Source organism: Trachemys scripta, chromosome 1 (genome assembly GCF_013100865.1).
Source record: "Trachemys scripta elegans isolate TJP31775 chromosome 1, CAS_Tse_1.0, whole genome shotgun sequence".
In the NCBI taxonomy this organism is placed as follows: domain Eukaryota; kingdom Metazoa; phylum Chordata; order Testudines; family Emydidae; genus Trachemys; species Trachemys scripta.
In genome coordinates this window covers 301,622,243-301,647,202 of record NC_048298.1, presented here as the reverse complement: position 1 = coordinate 301,647,202, position 24,960 = coordinate 301,622,243, and the positions used below count along the sequence as shown (strand labels likewise).

The window sequence follows — 24,960 nt, the reverse complement described above, 5'->3', positions numbered from 1 at the left end:
GTGGAGAGTTTGTCTATCTACCATCCTTATAATCATCTGCTGGGCATGCTGACTCAAATATCCACAACTGTTTTGTCATCGCTGGACTGGTGGATGGACTCTGCCAATGTATGCAACAGTGTTTCTTTTGCCCCACTCTGCCCTCTGACCATGGTCCTGGATGATTTTCAGACTCAAGTTCTCTCCCTCACATGAATGTTTGAGAGCTTCGAGCTATCCACCTGGCTGATGAAGTGTTTCTTCCCCATATCAAAGGTGGTTCTGCTCAGGTGCTCCTGGACAATACAGCTGTGATGTTCCATCTAAAAAGCCTGGATGTGCCAGGTATAACCCTGTTTGCCAGAGGCAATAAACCTTTGGTCTTTCTGAATCAGGAATGAGATTACTCTCAAAGCATCTCACTTTCCTGGGTGTCAGAACTGTCTAGTGGAATGTCTCAGCAGATCAGTCAGCAATGATCACTAACAGTTTCTCAGACTGAACATGGCAAAGTCCATTTTTCAGATTTGCAGAATGCCAGGAATAAACCTATTTGCCACCTGACGGAACAGGACGAATCCCCAGTTCTGTTCAAGGACAGGTCCCAGCGTGGGATGTGTGCCAGATGTGTTTCTACTATCCTGGAAGGGGAAAACTTCATTACACTTTTTCTCCTATCCCTATGGCATCAAGAGTTTTGAGCAGGCCATGAGAGGAAGTCACTACCAGTCTTGCCCGGCTAGGTTTTTGGGCCTCTTTAACCTTTCTATTCAAAATTCCATACCCCTCTCTCTCAGGCTTGGACATAGTTTCACAGAACCATGGTCAGATGCTGCATCCCAACCTTCTCAGCCTATATCTGACTGCTTGGATGTTCAGTGGGTAACTCCCCAGGAAGTGGTCTGTTAAATTGGAGTGCAAAATGATCTTTTTAAATAGAAAACCCTCCACTTGATATACTTACCTCAAGAAACACAAGATGTTCTCTGTTTGGTCCCAGCAGAATACCTCTCTTTCACAGGCTCCTATTCATATTATTCTGGATTACCTGCTTCACCTAAAGGAAAAAGGATTCTGTCAATTAACTGAAAGAGGAACCTTCAGGTCTCTCCATGTTCTCTCCTCCTGTAGAGGGAAGATCTGTTTTTCCAATTCTATGACTCTTAGGTTCTTGAAAGGTTTGGACTGGCTCTTCCCAAGTATTAGGGACCCAGCAATATGATGGGATATGAATTTGTGTTTTTCAGTTTTAATGGAGTCCCCTCTTGAAACTATAGCTGCGTCCTCATTTTCTCCTGTCTCTCTAGCATTCCTGGTGGCTGTTACTTTGGCCAGGAGGGTAGTAAAACTTCAGGCTTTGGTGGCTGACCATCCTTTATATGGTGTTTTTATAAAGAGAAAGTGAGTTTGTATTCACACCGTAAAATTTTCACTTAACTGGTGTTGGAACTTCATCTAAATCAGACTATATGCTCACCAATCTTTTTTTTTTTCGAAACCTCTTCTCCCCCCCCCCCCCCCCCCCCAAAAAAGGGGGAAAATCCATACTTTAGAGGGCATAAGCCTTTTCTTGGGACAAGGACAAGAGTGTAGAATTTCTCTTCAATTATTTGTCTCCTTTTCTGACAGGATGAAGGGACAGCCTGTCACTTTGAAGAGGATTTCTTCCTGCATCTCCTCCTGTATTTGTGCTACAATATTGCTAAGGTTCCCCTATCTCAGTGAGTTCTAGCCCATTCTACAAGAGCACAAGCATTGGCTGCTTTCTTGGCTCGCGTTCCCATCAGTGAGATTTGCAGGGCTGCGACTTGGTCATGTGTTTAGACCTTCACCACTCATTATGCTCTCTCCAAGGCCTCAAGAAATGACGTTAGATTTGGGAGAATGGTGTTGCAGGCCTTGTTTAGGTAGACTCCGACACTTCTCTCATGTGGAACTGTTTGTGAGCCATCTAAAATGGAATGGACGTGTGCAAGAATTAAAAGAAAAAATGGTTACATAACTGTTTGGTAAACATGCAACATCTCGAAGAACATGTCCATTTCATGACTCCCGCTCCTCCCCCTCTACATTGGAGTCCCAGGAAATACTGGCTTCTGGTGTGAAGGAAATGAGGGGCATCGGAGCTACTCTGCTCCTTTGTACTCCAAGCCAGCAGCATGCCTGCGCAGAGGGTGTGTGCGCTGCCCGGATGGGTACGGTATGGGGAAAAAGTTTTCCTGCTTTGGTCCACTGGCGTGCGCACACACCTAAAATGAAATGGACACGTGCAACACCTCTCAAAGAACAAGAGTTACCAAACAGGTATGTCTGTTTTTTTCTGTCACTTCCTAACTTTTGAGGGCTTGACTTTGCAATCTTAATGTTATTTTAATGTAATGTGTGTATAATATTTAAAAATGTATTGTGGGAATGAAGAAGGAAGGCAGGAGAGAACTGGTTAATAAGGATAAAGGAAGCCAAAGTAGAGGAGGGGCATGCTTCTGTGATGAAGGGGTAGTTGACTGGCTAGGTGCTTGCAGAATTGATTTTAATACTGCTGAGATTTAATTTGTGTATATATTGTATGTTAGGGCACAGAGAGCCTTGGATAGGCATCTTTATTAATTTAAATCTAGATAAATAGATTAAAAAATAAATTAAGGATAGAGAGGAAGGGAGGGTAGAATGGTAAATACCAAAGAAAGCAGTGAGGGTGAGGCTAGTAGAAAGACCCTGTGAGGGAAGAGGGAGGAGAGAATTGGGATAAACAGCCAAATTAGTAGAGGGGAAAGAATGTCACAATGAAAATCTGAGGCATGGGAGTCCAAAGACCTCACTAGTATCCAGAGGCTGCAAGAGTGTGCTGTGGCTGCTGTTGCCAGCTTTTCCTCATTCTTCTCCCTCTACAGATTGGCTGCTTGCCCTTTCATCAGCACCTGACTCTGTGCCTTCTTTCATACTACCTTTCCTTTAGATGAGGTGTAAGTAGGGGCAGAGCTGTGCTGTTCCTTGACAGCGAAGAAACAGTAAAAGTGTTCTGATTTTTCTGAATACTTACATTCCACTTTTGTAATTTAATTGCTATATATTCAGATAACCACAGTGACTATTCTGAAATACTTTCTTCAGTGTGTAAGTCTTAGATTAACGTTGAAAATTTTTAAAAAATTTAAATCTGTACTTATCTAAATGAGTGTCCTGACATTCAAAAATGAGAGCCCAGTAGCTTCCATTGTAGGTAGTGCTCAGAGCAAGTTGGAAGATAGTAAGAACACCATTGGCTAGTCTATGCTACTGCTCTCATCAGCAGTATAACATCAACATAAGGAATTTTTCAGAAAAAGCTCAGTGTAGACAAGACCCTGGATGTTGCATGTGGTGATGGCTCTTGCTCTGATAACGGTTTTCCTTTTAGATTTGAACAGAGGCAACTTACTCATATCACTTAAGCAAAAAGAACAGACTTCAGTTTTGGGACTGATTTTGAACTAGTTCTTTATGACACATCAGGACCATAGCAACAGAATATTGAGTGTTGAAATAGCCAGCAATGGATTAGGGATATGGAACTGAGTGACCGCCATGTGGCATTGGGGAAGGGATTTTGTTTTTTGTTTGACTTTGGTTTCGACAGAGTTGTCTTTCTGCATGAGCTGCTTTCTGGTGAGGATCATGAGATGTATAGGAGTCTGAAGCTGTTGTATGTGTATACAATGCTGCAAATCCAAACCTCTCCCAGGCTAGCTGCCTAAATCTAGTTTGACAAGAATTGTTCAGTTATTCAATATTTTCTCTTATGCGCCCCTGTTTGTAGAGTCTCAGCATGTGTGTGTTAGGGTAAGTTTTCTGTAAGTGAGTTTTCTGATAAAAGGAACCAAAGGGAGTGACCAAGTAGCTCAACTCTTAATCCAGAAACAGTTTAGTCTTTATTAAAGACCACGTGCATGTCCATGCACAATACCAAGTCCAAGCAATAGTGCATATAGCTGTAGTACAGATCTCTTGAATGGGCATTGATCTCAGATTATCAGTTGTCCAGAGTGTTTAAACCAAGGCTACTAAATAATGGACTTAAATCACTTGTAAAAAGACCAGGCTCATTGATAGGTGTGAGCAATAAAGCATAGCTTTTTCATGCAGTGAAATTCTGATTTGTCATTTTTATGCTTTAGTAAATACAAGTGATTCTTACCTTTATAGTTTTACAGAGTTTAAGGTCACAAGAGACTATTAGATCACTTACTTATTTAAACACTTCCAAAAGCTCTGATACAGAAGAGTAGATGTTGCTACTTCATGGGCATTGATACTTCAGTCTTTCTTTCCACAATCATTTTTAGGGCTGGAGATAAGCCATTCTAAAGTACGTTTTTGCTCAGATACACTGTTCCCTGACTGAAATAATAGAAGTTACTACCCTGCCACTTAGATGCACTTTTATTAAGTAGTAAATTTGATTTGTAAAAAGTAGCCACTCCTTCAGTAATAGAGGTTAACATTTAAATTTTATAAATTAATTTTGCTCCATTGTCATCCTTGTTTTACCTCTTATCTTGTTTCACCTTGGGTTTTTGTCTGCAAATCTGCTTTTTGCCTTTGTTTGTCTCTTCCTCAACTCCACCATTGTTGAATACTCATCTATGCTCTCTCCTTTCTGCTGGGACTGAGAACAGAGTGACATTCTAGCCAGTCCCAGAAAATGGGTCACTGGGCAACTACCCAGTACCTTAGCAGCCTAATCCGGACTGTAGTTAAATAATAACTCTGTGTAAAAGTGTTTGGGGATATAGTTTTGGGTGAAAGAGAATATAAAACAGTTATTGACTTGTGAGTCAAGAAAGTAGGAAAGCTAATCTTCCCTGTTACACTAGTGAACAAAAAACAGGCAGTGGATGAATATAACTTGTTGAAGCAAATTTGTTAGGCCTGGTGAATTACAAAAGCCTGGTCAGTTCTTCCAAACGTCACAAACTGAATATATTGAAACTTGGAATCAAATATTTTGCCTGCTTAATACAGGTCTGTCTCATCTTACTCGGGGGTTCCGTTCCGCGGTTAGTGCGTAAAGCGAAAACCGTGTATAGCCAAAATCCCATTGAGTTCAATGGCGGGCAGAATTGCCCGCACTACAGGTATAGTATTAAAGCTGTTGTGTTTTTTTTGTTTGTTTGTTTGTTTTTGGTTTTGTTTGTTTTTGCCGACCGCGTAAAGTTGAAATCGCGCATGTTAAATGCGCGTAAGATGTGACAGACCTGTACTATGTAATAAAATAGGCTCTGGTGCATGCACTATGTTTATAACCCACTAACTGCCACCCTAGCTGCTCCCCTCCCTTCTGTTTCCCCCCCTATAACTAGAGGGATGTTAACAGACCACTTTACCTTGAATGGTCCCTTGAAATGTGTTAACAATTTATGTTAAATAATCTGTTCCACCTTGTATTTAGCTGTGATACTCTGGCTATGTCTACACTACAAATTACTTTGGTATAATCTGCGTTGTTCAGGGTTGTGAATAATTCATACTCCCCGAGCAACATAAGTTATAATGACCTAAGCGCCAGGATGGACAGAGCTCTGTCAGTGGGAGAGCTTCTGCCGACATAGCTATCACCTCTCGCAGAGGCAGGAGTTAAGCCAATGGGAGAGCTCTCTTCTGTCATCTTAGAGTGTATTCACCAGAAGTGTTACAATGGCACAGCTGCATCAGTGCCCTTGTAGCAGAGACTTAGCCTCTGATCCTTTCCCAGACCTGAAGAAGAGCTCTGTGTAAGCTCAAAAGCTTTTGTCTCTCACCAACAGAAGTTGGTCCAATAAAAGATATTACCTCACCCGCCTTGTCTCTCTGATATCCTGGGACCAGCTTGGGTACAACAACACTGCACAGTGAATCCTACTCTGACACTTTCAAAAAGATGAATTGCATAATGCATCAACATCTTGAACTGCCCCTTTTGTGGGAGGAGGATCAATTTATTTCCATGACAAACTTAGTAAGTAATGGTTCTTGAGATAGGCAGTCAAAATTTTAAAATGTAAATTAAAAAAAATCTAAAAACTTGTGTGGTGTTTTTTTTATTAAACTTTTATCCACCCCAGCAAGTGCTGTGGGATGTAGATTTGACTGAATGTGACTTTATTATGATCTTGATATTTGAGGCCTTTTAAGACAGTAATTCTAGGAAATGCAACTAGATACACATAACTAAATGGCTATCTTCTGGCACAGATTGACCAAATTAATTGGTATAAAATGAACAAGTAAAATGGACTTTCTAAGGACCTTAGTCTGTTTCAGATACTAGCTTGAGGATCTCTTTTACACTGAGCTTATGTTTGGATAAGTAGGAAGGCATGGGGAAAGATAACTGGTTAAACTGGAATTTGGACATTACTTAAAAAGTGGTGAGGGGAAGACTTGCCTTGTGTCTACCAGCAGAACTTATCGCCAGACTGAAAGAAATGGGATCGTCATTGCCAAGATCACATTTCTTTACTCATTTGGAGATCAGTGCCAATTTGCTTTCCCCCCCCAAATTTCTGCTCTCTCTAGTGTTCCATGATGCAAGAAAAATAGTAGTTTCAACAAAGATTTTATTTTTATTTCTTTTAATATGATGGGATTCTTGACATCTATGTCATCCAACTTGTTCTGGCTTTTTTCATGATTCCTTTGCCTGCTTGTTCACACAGAGGGTACAGATGATATCTTGCATTCCATTAATGAGTTTCAGCAAAGCCAGGGTGCACCTCATATGGCTTACACAGGTGGACGCTTAATCAGTCAGCCCTGAGGCATACCACTGGCCCAATTCCATTAGGAGAGACAAATCTAAAGGAGGTTTGAGCATTCACCTGCTAAACCCAGGGATGTGAGTTCAATCCTTGAGGGGGCCATTTAGGGATCTGGGGCAAAAATCTGTCTGGGGATGGGTCCTGCTTTGAGCAGGGGGTTGGACTAGATGACCTCTTGAGGTTCCTTCCAACCCTGATATTCTATGATTCTGTAAGATGCCAGAGTGGCAATTGATCCAGAAATTCAGTCGTCAGTGGGGCTCATCTGTTGTGCACTTCAAGAAGGAAGTCAATATCGTTTTGTTACTTACCAGAAGACTGGTATGGCTGTTGTGTTCAGTTCATACCCAATTCCAAGAACTAAGATGCTGAAACTAACCAGTTGAACTAGGTGGTAGAAAAGGATTGATCAAGCCAAGGCGTGGTACCAGGTACTACATTACATAGACTATCAAACAAAAATCTGGCTCTTTCTACAGCATTTGGCTTTTGCATTCTGTATCATTGGATCTTCTAAATCCCATTGCTACACCTAAAGTAATTTATGGTGGAAGGAATTGTACTTTAGACACTAGAATTATATACACTAGCTAAGACAGAATTAGAAGGATCATCTAATACAGGAAAAGGAGATATTTCTCAGCTTGCTAAAAGCAATTTTGAGTGAAGCTGAAAAGTGTTAAGAATGTCTGAAGTGTTGCATTACTGGTCAGATTTTCTCTATCTGTGTCCTTGTAATGTTGTTGCTTTTGAGGTGGAGGTAGAAGGACAGGTGTCATGTTATGTTTTCTGTATTTAGGAAATAAGTCAACTCTTAGTCCAAAGCCTGCAAAGTGTGCCTGATACTGTGGTGACAAATACATTTTATCAATTCATTACGGATGTTAGTCTATGGTAAGCAGTTGGCTGTCACTGACTAATAACCCTTTATTGTGAGTTGGACTTCAGCTCTTCAGCAATACGATATACCCACAGAATCAAAACCATTACCAGTAGCTTGTTTAATCAAAGGTCTTGAAAGAGGTGGTGACAGTGGTAGACCAGATGCCAGCTCATCCCAAGGTCTCCATGCCGCAATTCTGGCAAATACTTAACTGAAATCAGCCTGGTTCACCTGTGTATTAGTATTAGGTAATATTAATAATAGGTATTAGAATGATAAGAATGTGTTCAGAGGTTAGACTGTGTTTGAATGCTTGTGAGTTGCTGCATGCATTCATCTCAGGCCTTGTCTACACTTGCAAGTTAGAGTGCATTAAATCAGCCCCGGGGTCCATAACTCCTGAGGTGTCCGCACTGGCAAGGCACTTAGAGCGCCTGGACTCTGCAGCTGGAGCGTTCCCGGTAATCCACCTCCACCCGAAGCATAGAGCTTCCTGTGCCTGGGCTGGAACGCTGAGGTGTCAGTGTAGATGACGTGTTGCATTACTGCACTGTGATTGGTCTCCAGAAATGTCCCATAATCCCTTGAAGTCAAGTGGTCACTCGGGTCATTGTTTTGAACTTGGCTGCAGGCATGAGGATATTCCCTTTCAAAGCTCGTTTCTGACAGCACACATGCTTACCTGCTCTAGGACACAAAGCAAAGCATTACTGTGGAATGCTCCTGCTGCAGAGGAGTGTGTGTGTGTGTGTGTGTGTGTGTGTGTGTGAGAGAGAGGCGGGAGGGTGGGGGCTGATGTCGGGTTCCCCCTTTCCCCCTGCTGCTGTCTGAACTTACAAGATAGCATGCTGACACACTCTCTGCCCCCCAAAATACAGCCCCCCCCACATACACACAACACACTCCCTGTCACACTCCCCAGCCCCTCATGTGAAAAGCAGCTGGCAATCTAGTAGGATGCCTATGGAACAATGGGATTGGGAAACCTGCATCATGTGATGCTGTGCCTGCCCCATTAGGCATTGCAAACCCTTTCCAAAGCATGCTACAGCCACTTGCACACTGGGATAGCTACCACAATGCACTGCTCTCTGTGGCGTTGCAAGAGCTGCTAATGTAGACATGCTCCACAGTCACAAGGAGCACAGTGTGAACACACAGCAGCGCTTTCCCTGCTGCTGTCTGAGGGCTGGTTTAACTCCCGGCCCTCTACATCTGCAAGTGTAGATATAGCCTCACTTATAACATCTGTATCCCATATTGTAAAGTAATATTTAAGTAGGTGTATTGTAAGCCTCTTTCACTGTGTAAATCACCAGACAGGAGAGAGACTTTAACTACTGCAAAATGCTGGTCTCCAGCAGAAGGTGTTATGTCCTGTCTGACAAAGAAGGTTCCATTGACACAAGATGGACTAGAGTAGACCATTAAAGAGGACAAAAGACTATTGTTTACTCTTCTCTCTCCTTCCTCCACTCCCCAATAAAGATGAGTCTTGCAAGTGAATTCCCCCATCAGCTGAATCTGCAGCTCAAAGGAGAGGGGGGGAAGGGAATAAAAGCTCCTAACAAGGAAGAACTGAATCTCATTTGCTGCTTGGACTATGGGGGAAAGGTTTCTAGGCATAAACAAGGGATCCCCAGCTGCTTAGCCTGGGTTAGCCCTAAAAGACAGCCAGAGCTTGCTTATTATAGAAGCTTCTATTACCTTTTGAAACTTAAGACTGTAACTTGTTTGTGTATATATGTTTTAACCTTGTAAATGTTTCTCTTGCTTTCTCTTCCTATTTAATAAATATTTAGATAGTTGATTATGGGATTGGCTACAAGCCTCGTCTTTGGTGCGAAATCTAAAGTGCAATTAACCTAGTGTGAGTGTTTGGTCTGTTGGGATGGGGAATAACCTGAATATTGCTGTTCCTTTATGTAAGGGACCATCTATGACAAAGGCAGGCTTATCTGTGTGGCAAGACAGAGGGGACTGAATGTGACTCCATGTTAAGGCTGTTATAGTGCCTGAGGAGTTTACATTTGATATTTGGTTGGTGAAATCGAAGTATAGAAGTCACAACCAATTTGGGGTTTGTGCCTCTTCACTGAGGTGGGTACTCCATACACTTGAACCACTGCAGGACAGCTTGACAGAGGTTAGGTGGGTACGTGTGTGGAGATTCATAGGGATGGAGTGGGGGAAGGGGTAGTAACATAATAGGTCCCATGACAACAGAATGTTTGATGCTGTAGCATCCCAACAGAATGCAGTAGGTGGAATTGAGTGAGATTAGCATGGCAACTGTCTGAGCTCATTGAGAGGGTCACATCTAAAGTTATCTGGTAACGTGCCTAAATGGTTTTACTATGTACTCTATAATTTAGTGTTTATTTTGTCCATTCTTTTTATGGCATCATACGCATAAGTTAGTTTTAAAAACTTGTCTTACGGTAGAACTTCAGAGTTGCGAGCACCAGAGTTACAAACTGACCAGTCAGCCACACACCTCATTTGGAACTGGAAGTACGCAATCAGGCAGCAGCAGAGTACCTCCCCCACCCCCCAAAAAAGCAGATACCGTATAGCAGGGGTAGGCAATCTATGACACGTGTGCTGAAGGCGGCATGTGAGCTGATTTTCAGTGGCACTCACACTGCCCAGGTCCTGGCCACTGGTCTGGGGGAGCTCTGCATTTTAATTTAATTTTTAAATGAAACTTCTTAAACATTTTAAAAACCTTATTTACTTTACATACAACAATAGTTTAATGATATATTATAGACTTATAGATCGAGATCTGAAAACGTTAAAATGTATGACTGGCACGCGAAACCTTAAATTAGAGTGAATAAATGAAGACTCGGTACACCACTTCTGAAAGGTTGCTGACACCTGCCGTATAGTACCATGTTAAACATAAACTACTAAAAAATAAAGGGAAAGCAGCATTTTTCTTCCTAGTAAAGTTTCAAAGCTGTATTAAATCAATGTTCAGTTGTAAACTTTTGAAAGAACCATAACATTTTGTTCAGTTACGAACATTTCAGAGTTACCAACAACCTCCATTCCTGAGGTGTTTGTAACTCAGAGGTCCTACTGTACTTATTTTATAAAACCTGTTTTCATTCTTCTTTAATCAGGGCTGGCTCCAGGGTTTTTGCCGCCACAAACGGCAAAAAAATAAAATAAAAGTCGCGATCTGCGGCGGCAATTCGGCGGAAGGTCCTTCGCTCCAAGTGGGAGTGAGGGACCATCCGCCGACTAGCTGGACTTGCCGCCCCTCTTCAGAGTGGCCGCCCCAAGCACCTGCTTGGCAAGCTGGTGCCTGGAGCCGGCCCTGTCTTTAATATAAAAGTTCTGCAGGGACTTCTAATGTCAGTTGTTTTATGGAAAGTGGTGAGAATCTTTTCACATTGCAGATGTATTTCTAACAACAGTGCAGGGAGGAGGCAGCTCTCAAACTGCCATTTGTCATCTTCCCTTTGTTTTAGGTCCTGCTCTGAAAATATTGACCTATGTGGCCAAAGAGCTGAGTTGGGGTGAAGTTCTTGCTTAGCAAGATTCCTGCCCTTACATACCAGCGGGGCTCAGCCTGACAATGGTTGAAAGAGTTGAAGAGAACCATTGCTGGCCTTTTCAACATGTTGCTCAGCTACAGGAATCATATAGTTTTCCTGAAAACCCCACTATGCTTGGTAATTCTCTGGGTTCCATCATTCAAAAGATGCCACCAAATGCTATACTAATTTGACAGTTCTCCACAGGGGAAGAGTCTCATATGGTGATAGTGGCATAGAATGTGGAGAGGAGTTGTTGTCCTGGGATTAAAGAATCTTCAAGTAATAAAAGCTACAGCCTTCTCTAACATTTTGAGAAACTATAGGAAAAAGGAGGAGAACCTTAGGTGCAATAGGGCTTCCTAATCTATAAGTAGTTGATGTAGATAATGTTGTTTTTAATATACAATTGTTTTGTGCTATGTGGTTTTCATTAAAATTGTTTTCTCTCATTTGCTCAACGTTTTTTGTTCACTACCAATCAGAATCTGTGTAGAGCAATTTATTAGATTGGAAATAACCACATATCCTCTTTTTACCCTGAGACAGTTGCCATCCGGATGTTAATCATCTAATTAGTATTAATAAAGTCTTAATATTAGCTCAGATGTCTTCAGCCTTAATAGCTTTATTATATTCATGCAATTTTGTTTTTCACTTTTTGCAGAGGATGACAAATAGCAGCAGTTCCCCTAGCCTTCTCAATGACAGTGCCAAGCAGTATGCAGGCCATGGTAAGAACTTTTAAAGAAATATGTTTAAAGGTATGTTCAAAAGCTAACCCTATTGGAAAAAAATAGTTTCAAGGGAGTTAGTCCTCCCTTTAATCTGATTTCAAGGTGATAGAACTTTATTTGTTGTGCAATTTTTTTATTACTGTATATTCCAAACCAAATTACTAGTGAACTTTCTAACTCTCAGCTTGCCTTTCATTTTAAAGGGAAAAACTTATAAATTTGTCCTATTGCTCAGTTATATCAAGAAAAATACTTATTTGGATGTCTACTATAGAGCCCTGATAGCTTTAGAAACTGTTTATATAGCATCAATACAATAATCCTTTTTTAATGCCTCTTACTAAAAAAAAAGTTGTTTGAAAAAGTGAAATGGAATTACATACATAATTTTTTAAATTTTAGATATGGGCATACACATATTCACACATTTTTGTCTGTTTTATTTACAAACATGAACTAAGTTTGTAAATAAAATAAAATAAAACCTCATGTTTTTTTCACTTTTTTCCCCACAGCCAAAGTATAACAGGCTATGGCCTGGTCTACACTAACCCCCCAATTCGAACTAAGGTACGCAACTTCAGCTACGTGAATAACGTAGCTGAAGTCGACGTACCTGAGTTTGAACTTACCGCGGTCCAGACGCGGCAGGCAGGCTTCCCCGTTGACTCCGCGTACTCCTTGCGCCAAGCAGGATTACCGGAGTTGACGGGGAGCACTTCTGGGTTCGATTTATCGCGTCCAGACAAGACGCAATAAATCGAACCCAGAAGTTAGATTGCCTGCCGCCGAACCAGCGCGTAAGTATGGACAAGCCCTATTTGATATGAAATTCCTGGTAACAGAGGACAGGAACGTGGCACTCACAGAATCTAATCAATTTTGGATCTTGAGTTCTGTGGCATATGCCAAATAACTTGGAGCTTGGAATTTTAAATTTCTACACAGCATGTTTTAAGTAATATCTTCCCACTTTCCTGTTTCATATTACTTGGGAACATCCCTTCCATCCATACAAAAAATGGCTATATTTTGTAGGCCTATTTTTATTATGAAGCTGCTAATGCATTTTCTACTTAAAAATCATTATTGGTTTGTCAATGTCTGGAAGATCTCAAGTTGTTTGAAATGCTGTCAGTTAAGGAAAATATTTTTACTTTTAACTTGAGCAATTTTAATGTTTAACTCCACTGAGAGTCACAATAGTCTTTTTAGTTACTTCTTAGAATATAACAACACTTTAGATTTCTTCAGATCTGCTTAGTCATATCTCCATATTTAACTTCTTTAAGAATTGGCTCGCACTTCCATTTGGCAAAAACATACATTTAAATATGGCCCTCCTCTGAAAGGGGCTACAAAAGTGGTGTTGTGGAGCTCCGTGTTTGTGTTAGATTTCATAGCAAATTCACTTGTCAGTTCACAGGTTTTTTTAAATTTTACTTATCTTAATGATTAGTCATAAGAACACCATACTGGGTCAGGCCAATGGTCCATCTAACCCAGTATCCTGTCTTCTGTGGCCAATGTCAGGTTTCCCTGAGGGAATGAACAGAACAGGGAATCAAGTGACTCGTTCCCTGCTTCTGGCAAACAGAGGATAGGGACACCATCCCTGCCCATCCTGGCTAATAGCCACTGAAGGACCTACCCTCCATGAATTTATCTAGTTCTTTTTTGAACCCTGTTATAGTCTTGACCTTAACAACATCCTCTGGCAAGGAGTTCCATAGGTTGACTCTGCATTGTATGAAGAAAAATTTCCTTTTGTTTGTTTTAAACCTGCTGCCTATTAATTTCACTCGGTGACCCCCTACTTCTTGTGTTATGAGAAGGAGTAACACTACCTTATTTACTTTCTCCACACCAGTCATGATTTTATAGACCTCAAACACATCCCCTGTTAGTCCTCTCTTTTCCAAGCTGAAAAGTCCCAGTTTTATTAATCTCTCCTCATATGGAAATCGTTCCATACCCCTAATAATTTTTGTTGCCTTTTTCTGAGACTTTTCCAATTCTGGTATGGTGTGTGTGTTTGTGTGTGTTTGTGTGTGTTTGTAGATGGGACAACCATATCTGTGTGCAGTATTCAAGATGTGAGGGTACTATGGACTTATCCTGCAAATGCAACCTGAGATTTGAGTCAGGTGGCTGTTTCCTCCTTGTACTTCATTTCTAGTAATAATTATTTTACAGAACAGGTTTTGTCCTGAGTTATACCTCTACGCTCCCATTGAAAACAATTAATTGTTCAAGACAATGGAGTTTTGCTGGTGTAAATGAGATTAAGTTTTATCTGCAAAATATTCACTATTGGTGGCAATACATGAGGAGGGAAAAAACAGACTGACTTTTGGTTTTCTAGACTGGCTGTGTAAACTGAACAGACTTGATAAGAAATTATTGAGAGAGAAATTTGCAGTTCCCTTTTTGAGGCACACTTCAGAATAGAACTGCATTTTGAAGGCATACTGACCACGGTCAAAGAGATTCGGGTTTACCGAAAACATTTTTAAACATTAGTGTGTTAGCACATGTCATCCACCAGGCAATTAGAAGACATCCATATTTGTAATCTATGCTTAATCTGGAGTTTCCTTTTTAAATGGTGACTGTAGTGATTGAGTTCCAGATTATGATACTTATGACCTGCAGGTGAAGTGTAAGGACAGGGAGAAATAATAATTTACTTGTAAAATCTTCATCTTGACTGCCTCTGAGTCCTGATTAAATTTCTAAATAAAAAGTTGGCAAAACAAATAACATCCATAACGTTTGTAGAATTAAGTGGTATGGAGTACAGCATATAATTATTTAAACTGGCAATGGGTAGCTTTTAAAATTCTGCTAAGAAGTGCCATTTTAATTGTGTACCCATGCACAATCTAATGAACTGCTATGCTTTTAGCAGTTCTGACTTTAAAATTAGCTTTAATTCTGGATGAATAAGAAACCTTTTTTCCTTTTTCCAGTTGCATTTAAAATTATTTGAAGGGTTTTTTTTAAATAGTTTGTGCGGATAATATATAGTAGTAACGATGTTTCTAACATTCTTTTACAGACCCACTGACTTCACCGGCTTCATCCTTGTTTAATGACTTTGCTGCCCTCAGTTTATCTCAAAGGAGAAAGGTAGGCAACATCTAAACTCTAGAAGGTGGCATATCTGTAACTGACAAGAGGAATGGAGGGTAGAAGAGAGATGGTTTTAAATGGGTATGGCTCTTTTGGTGTCACTTCTGTTTTATATTTCATTACATAAAGAAGTTAGATGATATCTTTAAGATGTGCTATTGCAGACCAGCCTGTTGCTGCTAATATGAGATATTCCAGACACATTTCAGACTGCATTTATAAGATACTTTCAACATGAGTGTCAAGGACCCTGCCCCTGGAACTTTAAAATAAACTGTTTTTATGATGCTGAGAACAGAGGCTTGCAGGTGTTCATCTTGGGCCTTCACTGACTGCCTCAGGGTTCTGTGATAAGATCTTCAAATGGAGGATGGGTCCTGAACCTTGTGATTCTTGCAGAATTCATTAGTTTTGAAAAAATGTAAACATCTACAGAATCAGGAAACAGTTTTTTTCTGTAAACCAGGGTTACACCAGAGCTCCATCTATTCTATGTGATCTGCAGCTGTTTGTTAGAAAGGCAACCCAACTTGTCCCAAATAGTAGTCAAAATTTACTTTCACTGACCAATTTCACATCTTTTTCCTAATATCAAGCCACCTACATGAGCATTAATTTCCCCCAAATGAGTGGTACACTGTCTTGCAAGCACGCTACTTCAGCATGCTTGTGCTTTCTCCTGTAGCTCTAACCATATACTGGAAGTTGTGGGTTCTTTGCATAGTTCCTGCAGGTAAGGATTGAAATGAAAACTACCATAATTGGCCCACCAGATAAGTGTTCCTTGAAATAAAATGTTGTTACAGATTGTCTGTTTCCTAATATTGGATATAGTTTGGCATATGAATTGTCATATTCTTTAATGCCAGCTGTCATGCACCAACAACTTGCTTTAAATGCTGCATATAATCTTACTCTTTTCACTACTTGCTGAAAGTGGTGAGAATGAAAATATACACACAACAATAAAAATTAAATATGTAGAAGGAGTGTATCATTATGTATAGGTATACTATAAGGCCAACTGGCTTCAGTGCTTTGTTGTTTAATTGACCTACCTATAATTTAATCTCATTTTTCCAGGCTGGTAATGTAATGTTTCAAATACAAAGAAAAACTTGGAATTGGTATAAGTTCCTAGCTTGTTCCTGTTTTTCCACGAACAATCAAAGCTCTAAACCCATAGTCACAAAAATGGTGTCTTTGACAGAAAGAGTGGCTTATGCAAATTGATTCATAATTCACTTTTACAACTAATTTAGCACTTCTGTTAATTAGAATACAAAATGGAAACCTCTGAAATGTTACTAATTGATAATACATTGTAGCGGCTACTTTTTAATGCCAGTTCATGCAGAAGAAAGTTATCCTCTGACTTCAGACTGCAGAGAATACAAATGCAGATGGCTATGGATTTGTTTTCTAAATACTGTTAATATTCTGTAATACATATTTTCATATTATTGGGGTTTGTGTAGCATACAGTTCATGTCAACAGGTCACTTGTAAGGTGAATTGCAGAGCTTTTGACAGTTTGAAATACATGGATTTGGGATATTAAATGGTTTGTGTAAACTTTAAGTTCATATGCACTTACAATTTGAACACAGCTATTTGAAAAACTTCTGTTTACTTGCCAAGAACCCAAGTTTAGGGTTTTGTTTTGTCCTGAAAGAGCTTGAAAATAGTTGTCTAAAACCAGCATTTCCTGCATTATCACTGACTTGGAAGACAAATATAACACCCTGAATTAGGGTCTTGGTAAGTGAGTAAAGGAGAAATTGCTCTTTCGATATTTTGTTTAAAAGTTAGCAATTTGGAATCTTAAAATACTCAACTATTTATATAAAAGCTTTGCAGCTTACCTCTCCAAAAGGGGGATGTTTTAATAGTATTGAATTCATAAAGGTTTCTATAAAATATTTATTAAATAGCTGACTTCGACAAGGAAATTCAGAGTTTATTCCATCTGAAAAACATCTTATTGTGCCTAGATATTGCTGATCATATGATCCTATCAGAGTCCTCAGAACAGTGGGTGATCCTATACTACTTATGAGCTGCAATACTTGGTTACAGCAAAGTAAGTTAAGGATGGACTTGGTAACCTTAACTATGAATTTCCTTGCTTTTTGTGTAGGCAGACAGTGTTTGGAAATATAGGTTTGTGTGCTTGGGGCTATTTGAGGTGCTTATAATATTTAGGGGGTTAAAAACATTAATTGTTTTTAAACAGCTGTAATCAGACAGCTGTAGATTGGCTTTAAAAAATTAACCCAACTTCTTACTTTTACATTAACATTCTAAAAATTACCTTCAAATGGCCTGTGATAAACACATACTTGAAACTGTAAAATCTTTCCTTTCACCCATCAAGTAATTATTAGAATGCTGCACTACAATTTTAAGTTACAGTAAATCTAAGAATACAAATTTAAGAAATTTTACAGAATACTGAATGAAAAAATTCAAATTTGCTGAACACTTCTGTGGGTGCAGTCTGTGGAGGTTCTGACAACCCTAAACCTCTCTGAATGTCATAACCCTAAATGCAGTTAGATAGCTACTTGAAAATTTCTTGTAGCAAATCCAGTTTTCTCTTACAAACTACAGTACACAAATAACAAATTTGTGGTGCATGATAACAAGAGCCAGGATATTCAATATTAGATTAACACTCTGTCCTTAACTTAATGCTGTTGTACGTCTTTTTTGTTGTCTTCCAAAATGCATAATACCATTTGCTAAGGATGGAGTGTCATCCTGAACTTGGATTCCTTGGAGTTTTACATTTTGTCTCAACATTAATGTATTGAAATTCTTTCTTTTTAGAAAGATTATATTTTAAATTAGCATAAATTATTATTTATCTCAGCCTGGAAAAGCTCTTTGGATTCATTCTGGTTCCTTTGGTAATTTGTTTTGATAGCTCATAAAATATGTATGGTATAATTTATTGTAATCACTGATGCTAAGGGGGTGGCACTTTTATAGGTTTAAAGAAAAACACAGTGATATTTTTGTGTAAACTGGTTCTGAGACTGTTACCACCAATCCAGACTTATGGTTACTACTTATCCTCACCAGTCAGCCTGGAAGGTCAGTAAATACCATTTGTTGCTTTTTTATTTGTTCATACCTTCAAACCCATTGGAACTGAACTGTCCTCAATGGTTCCCAATAATTTTCTTGGTTTTATTTCCATTTTTGAATGGTTCTTTATCTGAGTCAGAACTAGAGAAGATCTCTATGGGTACATCTACATTGTGCTAAAAGATCTGCGACATGGCTGTGGCTGGCCCAGGTCAGCTGACTTGGGTTTGCGGGGCTATAAAATTGCAATGTAGAGACCCTGCAAGGGGGGTGGGTCTCAGAGCCCAGGCTCCAGCCCAAGCTCAAAATGTCTACATTGTGATTTTTAGCCCCAGAGTCTGAGCCCTGCGAGCTCGAATCAGTTGACCTGAGCTCTGAGACTCAGTGCTGTGGGTTTTTTATTGCCGTGTAGATATATCCTGCGGTAGTGATAATTGTTGATGTGATGACAACTGTTGGTACAGTGGTTGGAATGAGTGAACCATCCTGTGATTCCATTTGGCCATGTTTTTGGGATGTTTCTGTGCTGCTTGTACTAATCTCTCTACATATACCACAAGCTGTATAACGAGACTTCTAGTCCTTCAGAATCTCTCTTCACTGGCCCTGGATGACTAGAAGTTAGAAACAAAAGATTTTCTTCAAATTGGACCGAACAGTGGAAGATATTGGAGAAGTTATCTGGATTGAGATTCATCGGAAACAAACTTCTTATTCAAATTTGGTGCATCTTCCAGACTTGGTGCTTAGCTAGTCTTTTACACAGAGTATTCTTTGTATGAAGAGCTGAACTTTGCCTAATCCTTTCCAAATTTCCTATGGAATATTTGTCTCCCAGAACCAGACCTAATTTCCATTTTAGTCCTGCTCATGCCATGTTTCTACAGTTGCTGACAGCAGTAGTGTATTTTTGACACCTTTTGTTCTTGCTAAGTTCTATACAGCCTTCCACTAGTATGTGTACACTGCCTTGAAACCATTATTGGCTCAGTCTTGCAGGGTGCTGAACACTCTGGCTCTGACCCAGCAAAACACTTAAGCACATGCTTAACTTGAAGCAGTGACTTCAGTTGTATTTAAATGGGACTAGTCATGTGGTTAAAAATAATATATGCCTACATCCTCTGCTTTATTGGGGCCAGCACTTTGTAGCATTGAGTCATTCAGTAGCAAGCACTCATCTGGGAATTCTCTTTATCTTTTTTCATCTAAAAAAATTAAGAAGTGAGTTTACATGACACAGAACAAAATGTGAGGAGTTTTATTTTTTAGATGAAAAAAGAGAGAGAGAGAGAGAGAGAGAATTCCCAGATGAGTGCTTGCTACTGAACGACTCAATGCTACAAAGTGCTGGTCCCAATAAAGCAGAGGATGTAGGCATATAACTGTAGAAATTAGTTGACTAATATGAAATTAAATAGAATTCCATACAAAGTCTATTAAGCACTCAAAAGTGAAGTTTCAACAAGCTCTGCTATCTTGTGCGTATATATTACAGTAGTCTGAGATCACATACTATAAGTAAAGTAGCATTTCTTCTATAATTCAATTTTTTTATATTTACCCTTAGTTAACTGTCATCATGGATCTGTTCCTTCACTGTATTGTTCCAGTTTTATGCACGTGTTTTTTTTAATCCACTTATACTTTTGGCCAACACCACATCCCACGGCAATGAGTTCCAAGGTTAGTTGTGAGTTGTGGGGAAGTGTTTCCTCTTGTTTGTATTAAGCCTGCTGCCTAATAATTTTATCAGGTGACCTTAGGTTTTTGTTGTGGGAAAGGGTAAATAACACTTCTAGTCCCTTTTTCCCTCACCATTCAGGATTTTATGGACACCTATTACTTCCCCCTAGTCTCTTTTCTGAGCTGAGCAGCTCTAATCATTAGTCTTTCCTTGTATGGAAGCTGTTCCATACCCTTAGTCATTTTTGTTGCTCTTCCCTGAACCTTTTCCAGTTCCACTGTATCCTTTTTGAGACAGGGCAACCACAACTAGACAGTGTTGATGCTGTGCGTGCACCACAGATTCATAAGTGGCATTATGATATTTTCTGTATTATTTCTTTATCACTTTCTTGATGATTCATGTCATATTGTTAGCCTTTTTGACTGCCGCTGCTACATGCTTGTCATGGTTATAGGACTAGCTGCACCTCTGTTCCCATTCTTGTCTGAGTCTCCTGCTCTTCCCCCAGGTTTGAGGGCTCTTGTCCTTCCCTGTCTTGGGATGGAATTTTGCAGTTCTTCCACTCTTAGATTGGGATACCCTTGTATTCAACCACGTATTACTATGCAAATTTCACGGACCTGTAACCAGTGAGACTGACCAACTTCTTTAAATCCAAACTTTAGAGATAAAGATTGCAAAACAGCCTACATGCATATTTAGTCTCCTGTAATCTTGTGATTGTCTGCAAGCTAAGTAAGATGTTTTCCTCTTGAGTTACATGCAGGGAGGCCACTCATCTGGTTTTGAACCGAACAGAGGCAAAACTGGACATGGTTTTGTCCAGTATCTGACAGGGGGATGCCGTTTTGAAGAGCACACTGTGCAACTCTTCCGGCCTGATCTCTCTCACATGGTGCATTCCAGATCATACTGGTGGGGGCAGGGCAGTGCGCTCCTGTGCACCTCGCATGCTGACAGGGGCGGGCCAATTCCATTCCCACAACTACCAGAATGTCCAGTATTCTGAGAATGTGAGTGTGGCCACCCTGGTTACAGGAAAAGAACAGAACCAACTTGCATTCTTGTAGAGGCAAGGTGGATGAGGTAATATCTTCTATTGGACCAGCCTCTGTTGGTGAAAGAAACAGGCTTTTGAGCTACGCAGAGCACTTCTTCAGCATTCTTGTAGGAAGTCAACTCCCCTTCCCTCTGTGCCTCTGACCTCAATTATGTTGCTCAATGTTCTTTGTTACAGGGATAAGATGTGATGTCTTCCCCAAGTCCGCTAGCAAGGCTGAACCAGAAGGAGGAAAAAGTCACTGTAGGAGAATGTTCCCATCCACGTTCTGTTGTTCAGGCAGTTAAACCCATTCAGCCTTAATGGTTTGCAGTCACTGGTCTTATGACTGTATCTAACCACATGGGAGTGTGTTGAAACTGTCTATTCCCCTCTGACATTCTAATACACCATCTCAGAAATCCAGTACATAAACCATATTTAGGGGTAGATCAATACTCATTACTAAGCAACCCCACATTTGTGTCATCACTCGTAATTTTCAGGATTGTGGCTACAGAGAAGACTTCAGATCATTACTGGACTAAACTTTTCTTTCAAACATGAAGTTTACATTCTGCAATTATACCATACTGTTGCAATAATAAACTGTTATTAAACAGTTATGTAATCACTTGCTTGTTTTTGTAAAGAAGGTTATTGCACAAATGTGGAAACTTTTTTACAGTATACAGACATGGGGAACTACATGTAGGACACCTCCTACAGAAAGAGTTAGAATAAAGTTTTTCTTTACTGTTGAGAAACTGACTTATTCACTACAAGGCGGGTATCAAGATTGCTATGCTATTTGGTCTCCTTTTTACAGTTTTATGGAACTCTGTTATCCAGTTTTCAGTTCAATAGAGCTCCACAGAATTGATATTTACTAATTAACAGATCTGACTTGATATTTTCTTCATTTTTGTGCAAGTGTGGTGTGTTCTTAAATACTTTTTTTGTTCAGGTTGAATTTGATTTATGGGTAGGTGGGCATCCTACATTTATCATGAAGCTAAACTATTTCAAAATTACATTTACTTATAGAAAGTTTAAGAAATTGATGGTGTGTAAGTTCATCAGAGTAAAATGCTTATTCCTCTAACTATTTGAAAGAACAAACTTGTAGCTCTTATCTTAACTAGTGATTTTAAAAAAACATCTTATTGCTTGTTTTGTTATTTATACCTAAATAAATTCAGTACATCTTATGACTGGAGTAATTTCATTGACTTAGTCTTTCTGTGAGACATACCTTAGAAAAAGGATAATTTAATAGGTTTGTCAGCACTCATCAGCTACATATCTTTTCTACCAGGCACACCGTCTTCTATAGCTACAATTCAAGGGCTGAGGTAATTAACTACAAAGCTAACTCTGCTGAACATCTACATAGCTGTTGTGTATTTGCAAGATTTCTCTGTTATACCTAGGTTAGGTCTAATAGATAGTGTGTTGTGTAAGAATGACTTGCTATGAACTCTTTATATGGCTGTAATGAAACATAAAGAGGGAAAGATCTTCTAGACTTCCATACATGATATAAGATCCTACATTTATATCTAAAGTGTCAGGAAGAACGTCATTATTGAGGAAGAGTGTGATCACACAGCTACTGTATAGTGATGCATGAGCATAAGGGGTAGAGTAAAGGTTGCATATGAATCCTTAACCTTATTATTCCCTGCATTTTGAGTGCTTCATTACGCATCTTTAACTTTTTTCAATATTTTTATATATAATATCCTAGGGTTTTTAAAAAGAAAAACCCAAATTTCACTTTCCTAGACATCTAAACTCTACTTTCTTATATGTATAAATTCCATTATCTGGAACTGTTTGGTTACACACCACCATAATATGTTCTATGCACTGTAAGACATCATAAGAGGCCCTTAAACTTAAGAAATTTACAGCTGAATGCATTTTTTGCCTCCCTCAACTATGGAGTTCCCAAGGTGCATTTCTAAGCATGCTTCTTTGCTTCAAATCTTAAGCTTTATCTACACTTAGAAGTTTTGCTCATGCAGCTGTGCCAGCAAGACCAGCAAAAAGGTACTTTTTTGCCAGTATCACTGCATCTACAGTAAGGCTTTTGCCAGCATAGCATGTCCCCAAAAAAACCCCAAACAAGACCACACCTCGAAGTGATACAACTGTTACTAAACTTTTGAGCATAGACTGACCTAAACGTGCAGCAGTCTTCTGTTACCCCGTTGGTGCTTGCAGGGTCTGTAGGGACTCTTTTTTGCTGTGCAACTAATCAACCAACCAACACTTGCCTGTGCTGTGTTCCTATGCTGTGAATGAAAACAAAATGCAAAATGTCCTATTTCAGCAGCATGCAATGTTCACATTTGTAACTCAGATCAAAACTAGTTTTCATGCAATACTCAAAGGCACATCCCTCAATTGATGGTTATTTCTGTACCAAACTGCAAGTATCAAGAATTTTTTATAATATAAGAACTGTTTTTCACTTGCCCTCAAATAACTCAACCATTTTTGATCACTTTCCCCAAGTCATTTTCAGCTAGTGAAAATTTCATCTCAAAAGGTGAAAATTTGAGAATGTTATGAGCAAATGAAAATAGGGGCTAGAATTGAAACTTGTATGCAGTCTTAACCCTAGTGACAACATTGTAAATGTCAGCATACTCCACCTCTGTAGCAGATGAGCTCTGAACCATGGACTGAAGGTCAAGCAATTCTTCTGGTTTCCTATTGAGGGCAGTTAATTCCAGTGCCTAGGACCCATTGTTGAAAACCACTGTTTCCAGCCCTCAGAAGTTCAAATATAGGGATGGTAGGCAAGAGTGCATTCATTGATTTGAATGGCGTTCGTGGAACATGAAGGGAGAGAAAGCTCTTAGAACTAGGATCCAAACCACATAAGGTTTTATGGATCCATATCAGCAACTTGGATTTCACCTGAAAGAGATTAGGAAACAGTGCTGTGCCAGGGATGTTCTGGACTCAGACTCAAATATAGGCATCCCTGCCTCCCACTTCCACCTCTCTTCCACCAAAAACACACCCTAAAATCACCATTACATACTCTTACAAAGGGACCTTACTTAGTCTTCTCTAAAGCAATCTCATTAACTCATCCTAGTCTGTCCACCTTGCTTCTGAGTTCTCTCTAGAAATAATTGCCAGATTGGATACCCTTTCCTGCCCCATAGATGTTCTTAGTGATTAATTTTAGCTTGCTGAAATTCCTTTGATTAGCTGCCACAGTTAAAAGAAGACAGTAAAATATATGCAGTGCTATTTCTGTTAGGGATATTCTCATCTAAAGATCTTTTTAGAATGTAACTAAATAGATCAATGGGTGCTTTTGTTTCCAGATCATCCTTGAAGATTTGCTTGCAAAAACTGGCAGAGAGCTCAATTTCATTGTCAAAATTCACAGGGTTTAAATCCACAAGGATAGCTGCTTACTAAATTTTGAGTGTGGCTCTTCAGGTCGACGCTGCTGAGACTTTTCAGTTACTAGTCTTTTAAAAGAAAGCAAACATTTCTCCCATTTCATGCTTATGCATCCTAGCATCCAATTGTGTTAATATTGTGTCTAAAATGTAGTTGAAAACCTTACATTCAAAACTTTCAAGATCTAATGACCTTTCTTTTCATCCTTTGCAAGTTCACCTAGCATTATTTTCCCCTTTGAGATTTTCTCTTTGACCTGTGTGGATATTCCTAATGTTTCAGCCTGTGAATCAACAGCTTCCTTACATGCAATAAACCCAGGAGACTATACTTCTGTTAAAGCATCTTGAAGGCCACCAAGTAAATGGTTAGCTGTTTTAATGTCAAGATCTGAATTCTGAAATTTTTTGCTCACAGCATTAATTTTTGACCAGATGGTATTCTGCATCTCAGCAAAAACAAGAAAACAAAAACCTCTGTGTAGGGTGACCAGATGAGATGAAGAAAATATTGGGACACGGCGGGGAGGGCAAAAAAAAAAAATGCTGAGTGCTGCTGGCTGGCCGAGAGAGAGAGGCTGGCGCAAAATATCAGGACAAAAATTGCATCCCGACCAGAGATCGGTCAAGACAAACAGCTCAAAATCGG

The 24,960-nt window shown here is 39.5% G+C and overlaps 1 protein-coding gene across 1 annotated transcript in view; it reads left to right on the top strand.

The window, feature by feature from the left end:
- Positions 1–24,960, top strand: part of PAN3 (poly(A) specific ribonuclease subunit PAN3) — a 114,497-nt gene that overhangs the window by 21,356 nt on the left and 68,181 nt on the right. Inside the window, 2 exon segments of the mRNA XM_034758696.1 lie at positions 11,854–11,920; positions 14,985–15,055. Coding sequence (XP_034614587.1) covers positions 11,854–11,920; positions 14,985–15,055 — 138 coding nt within the window.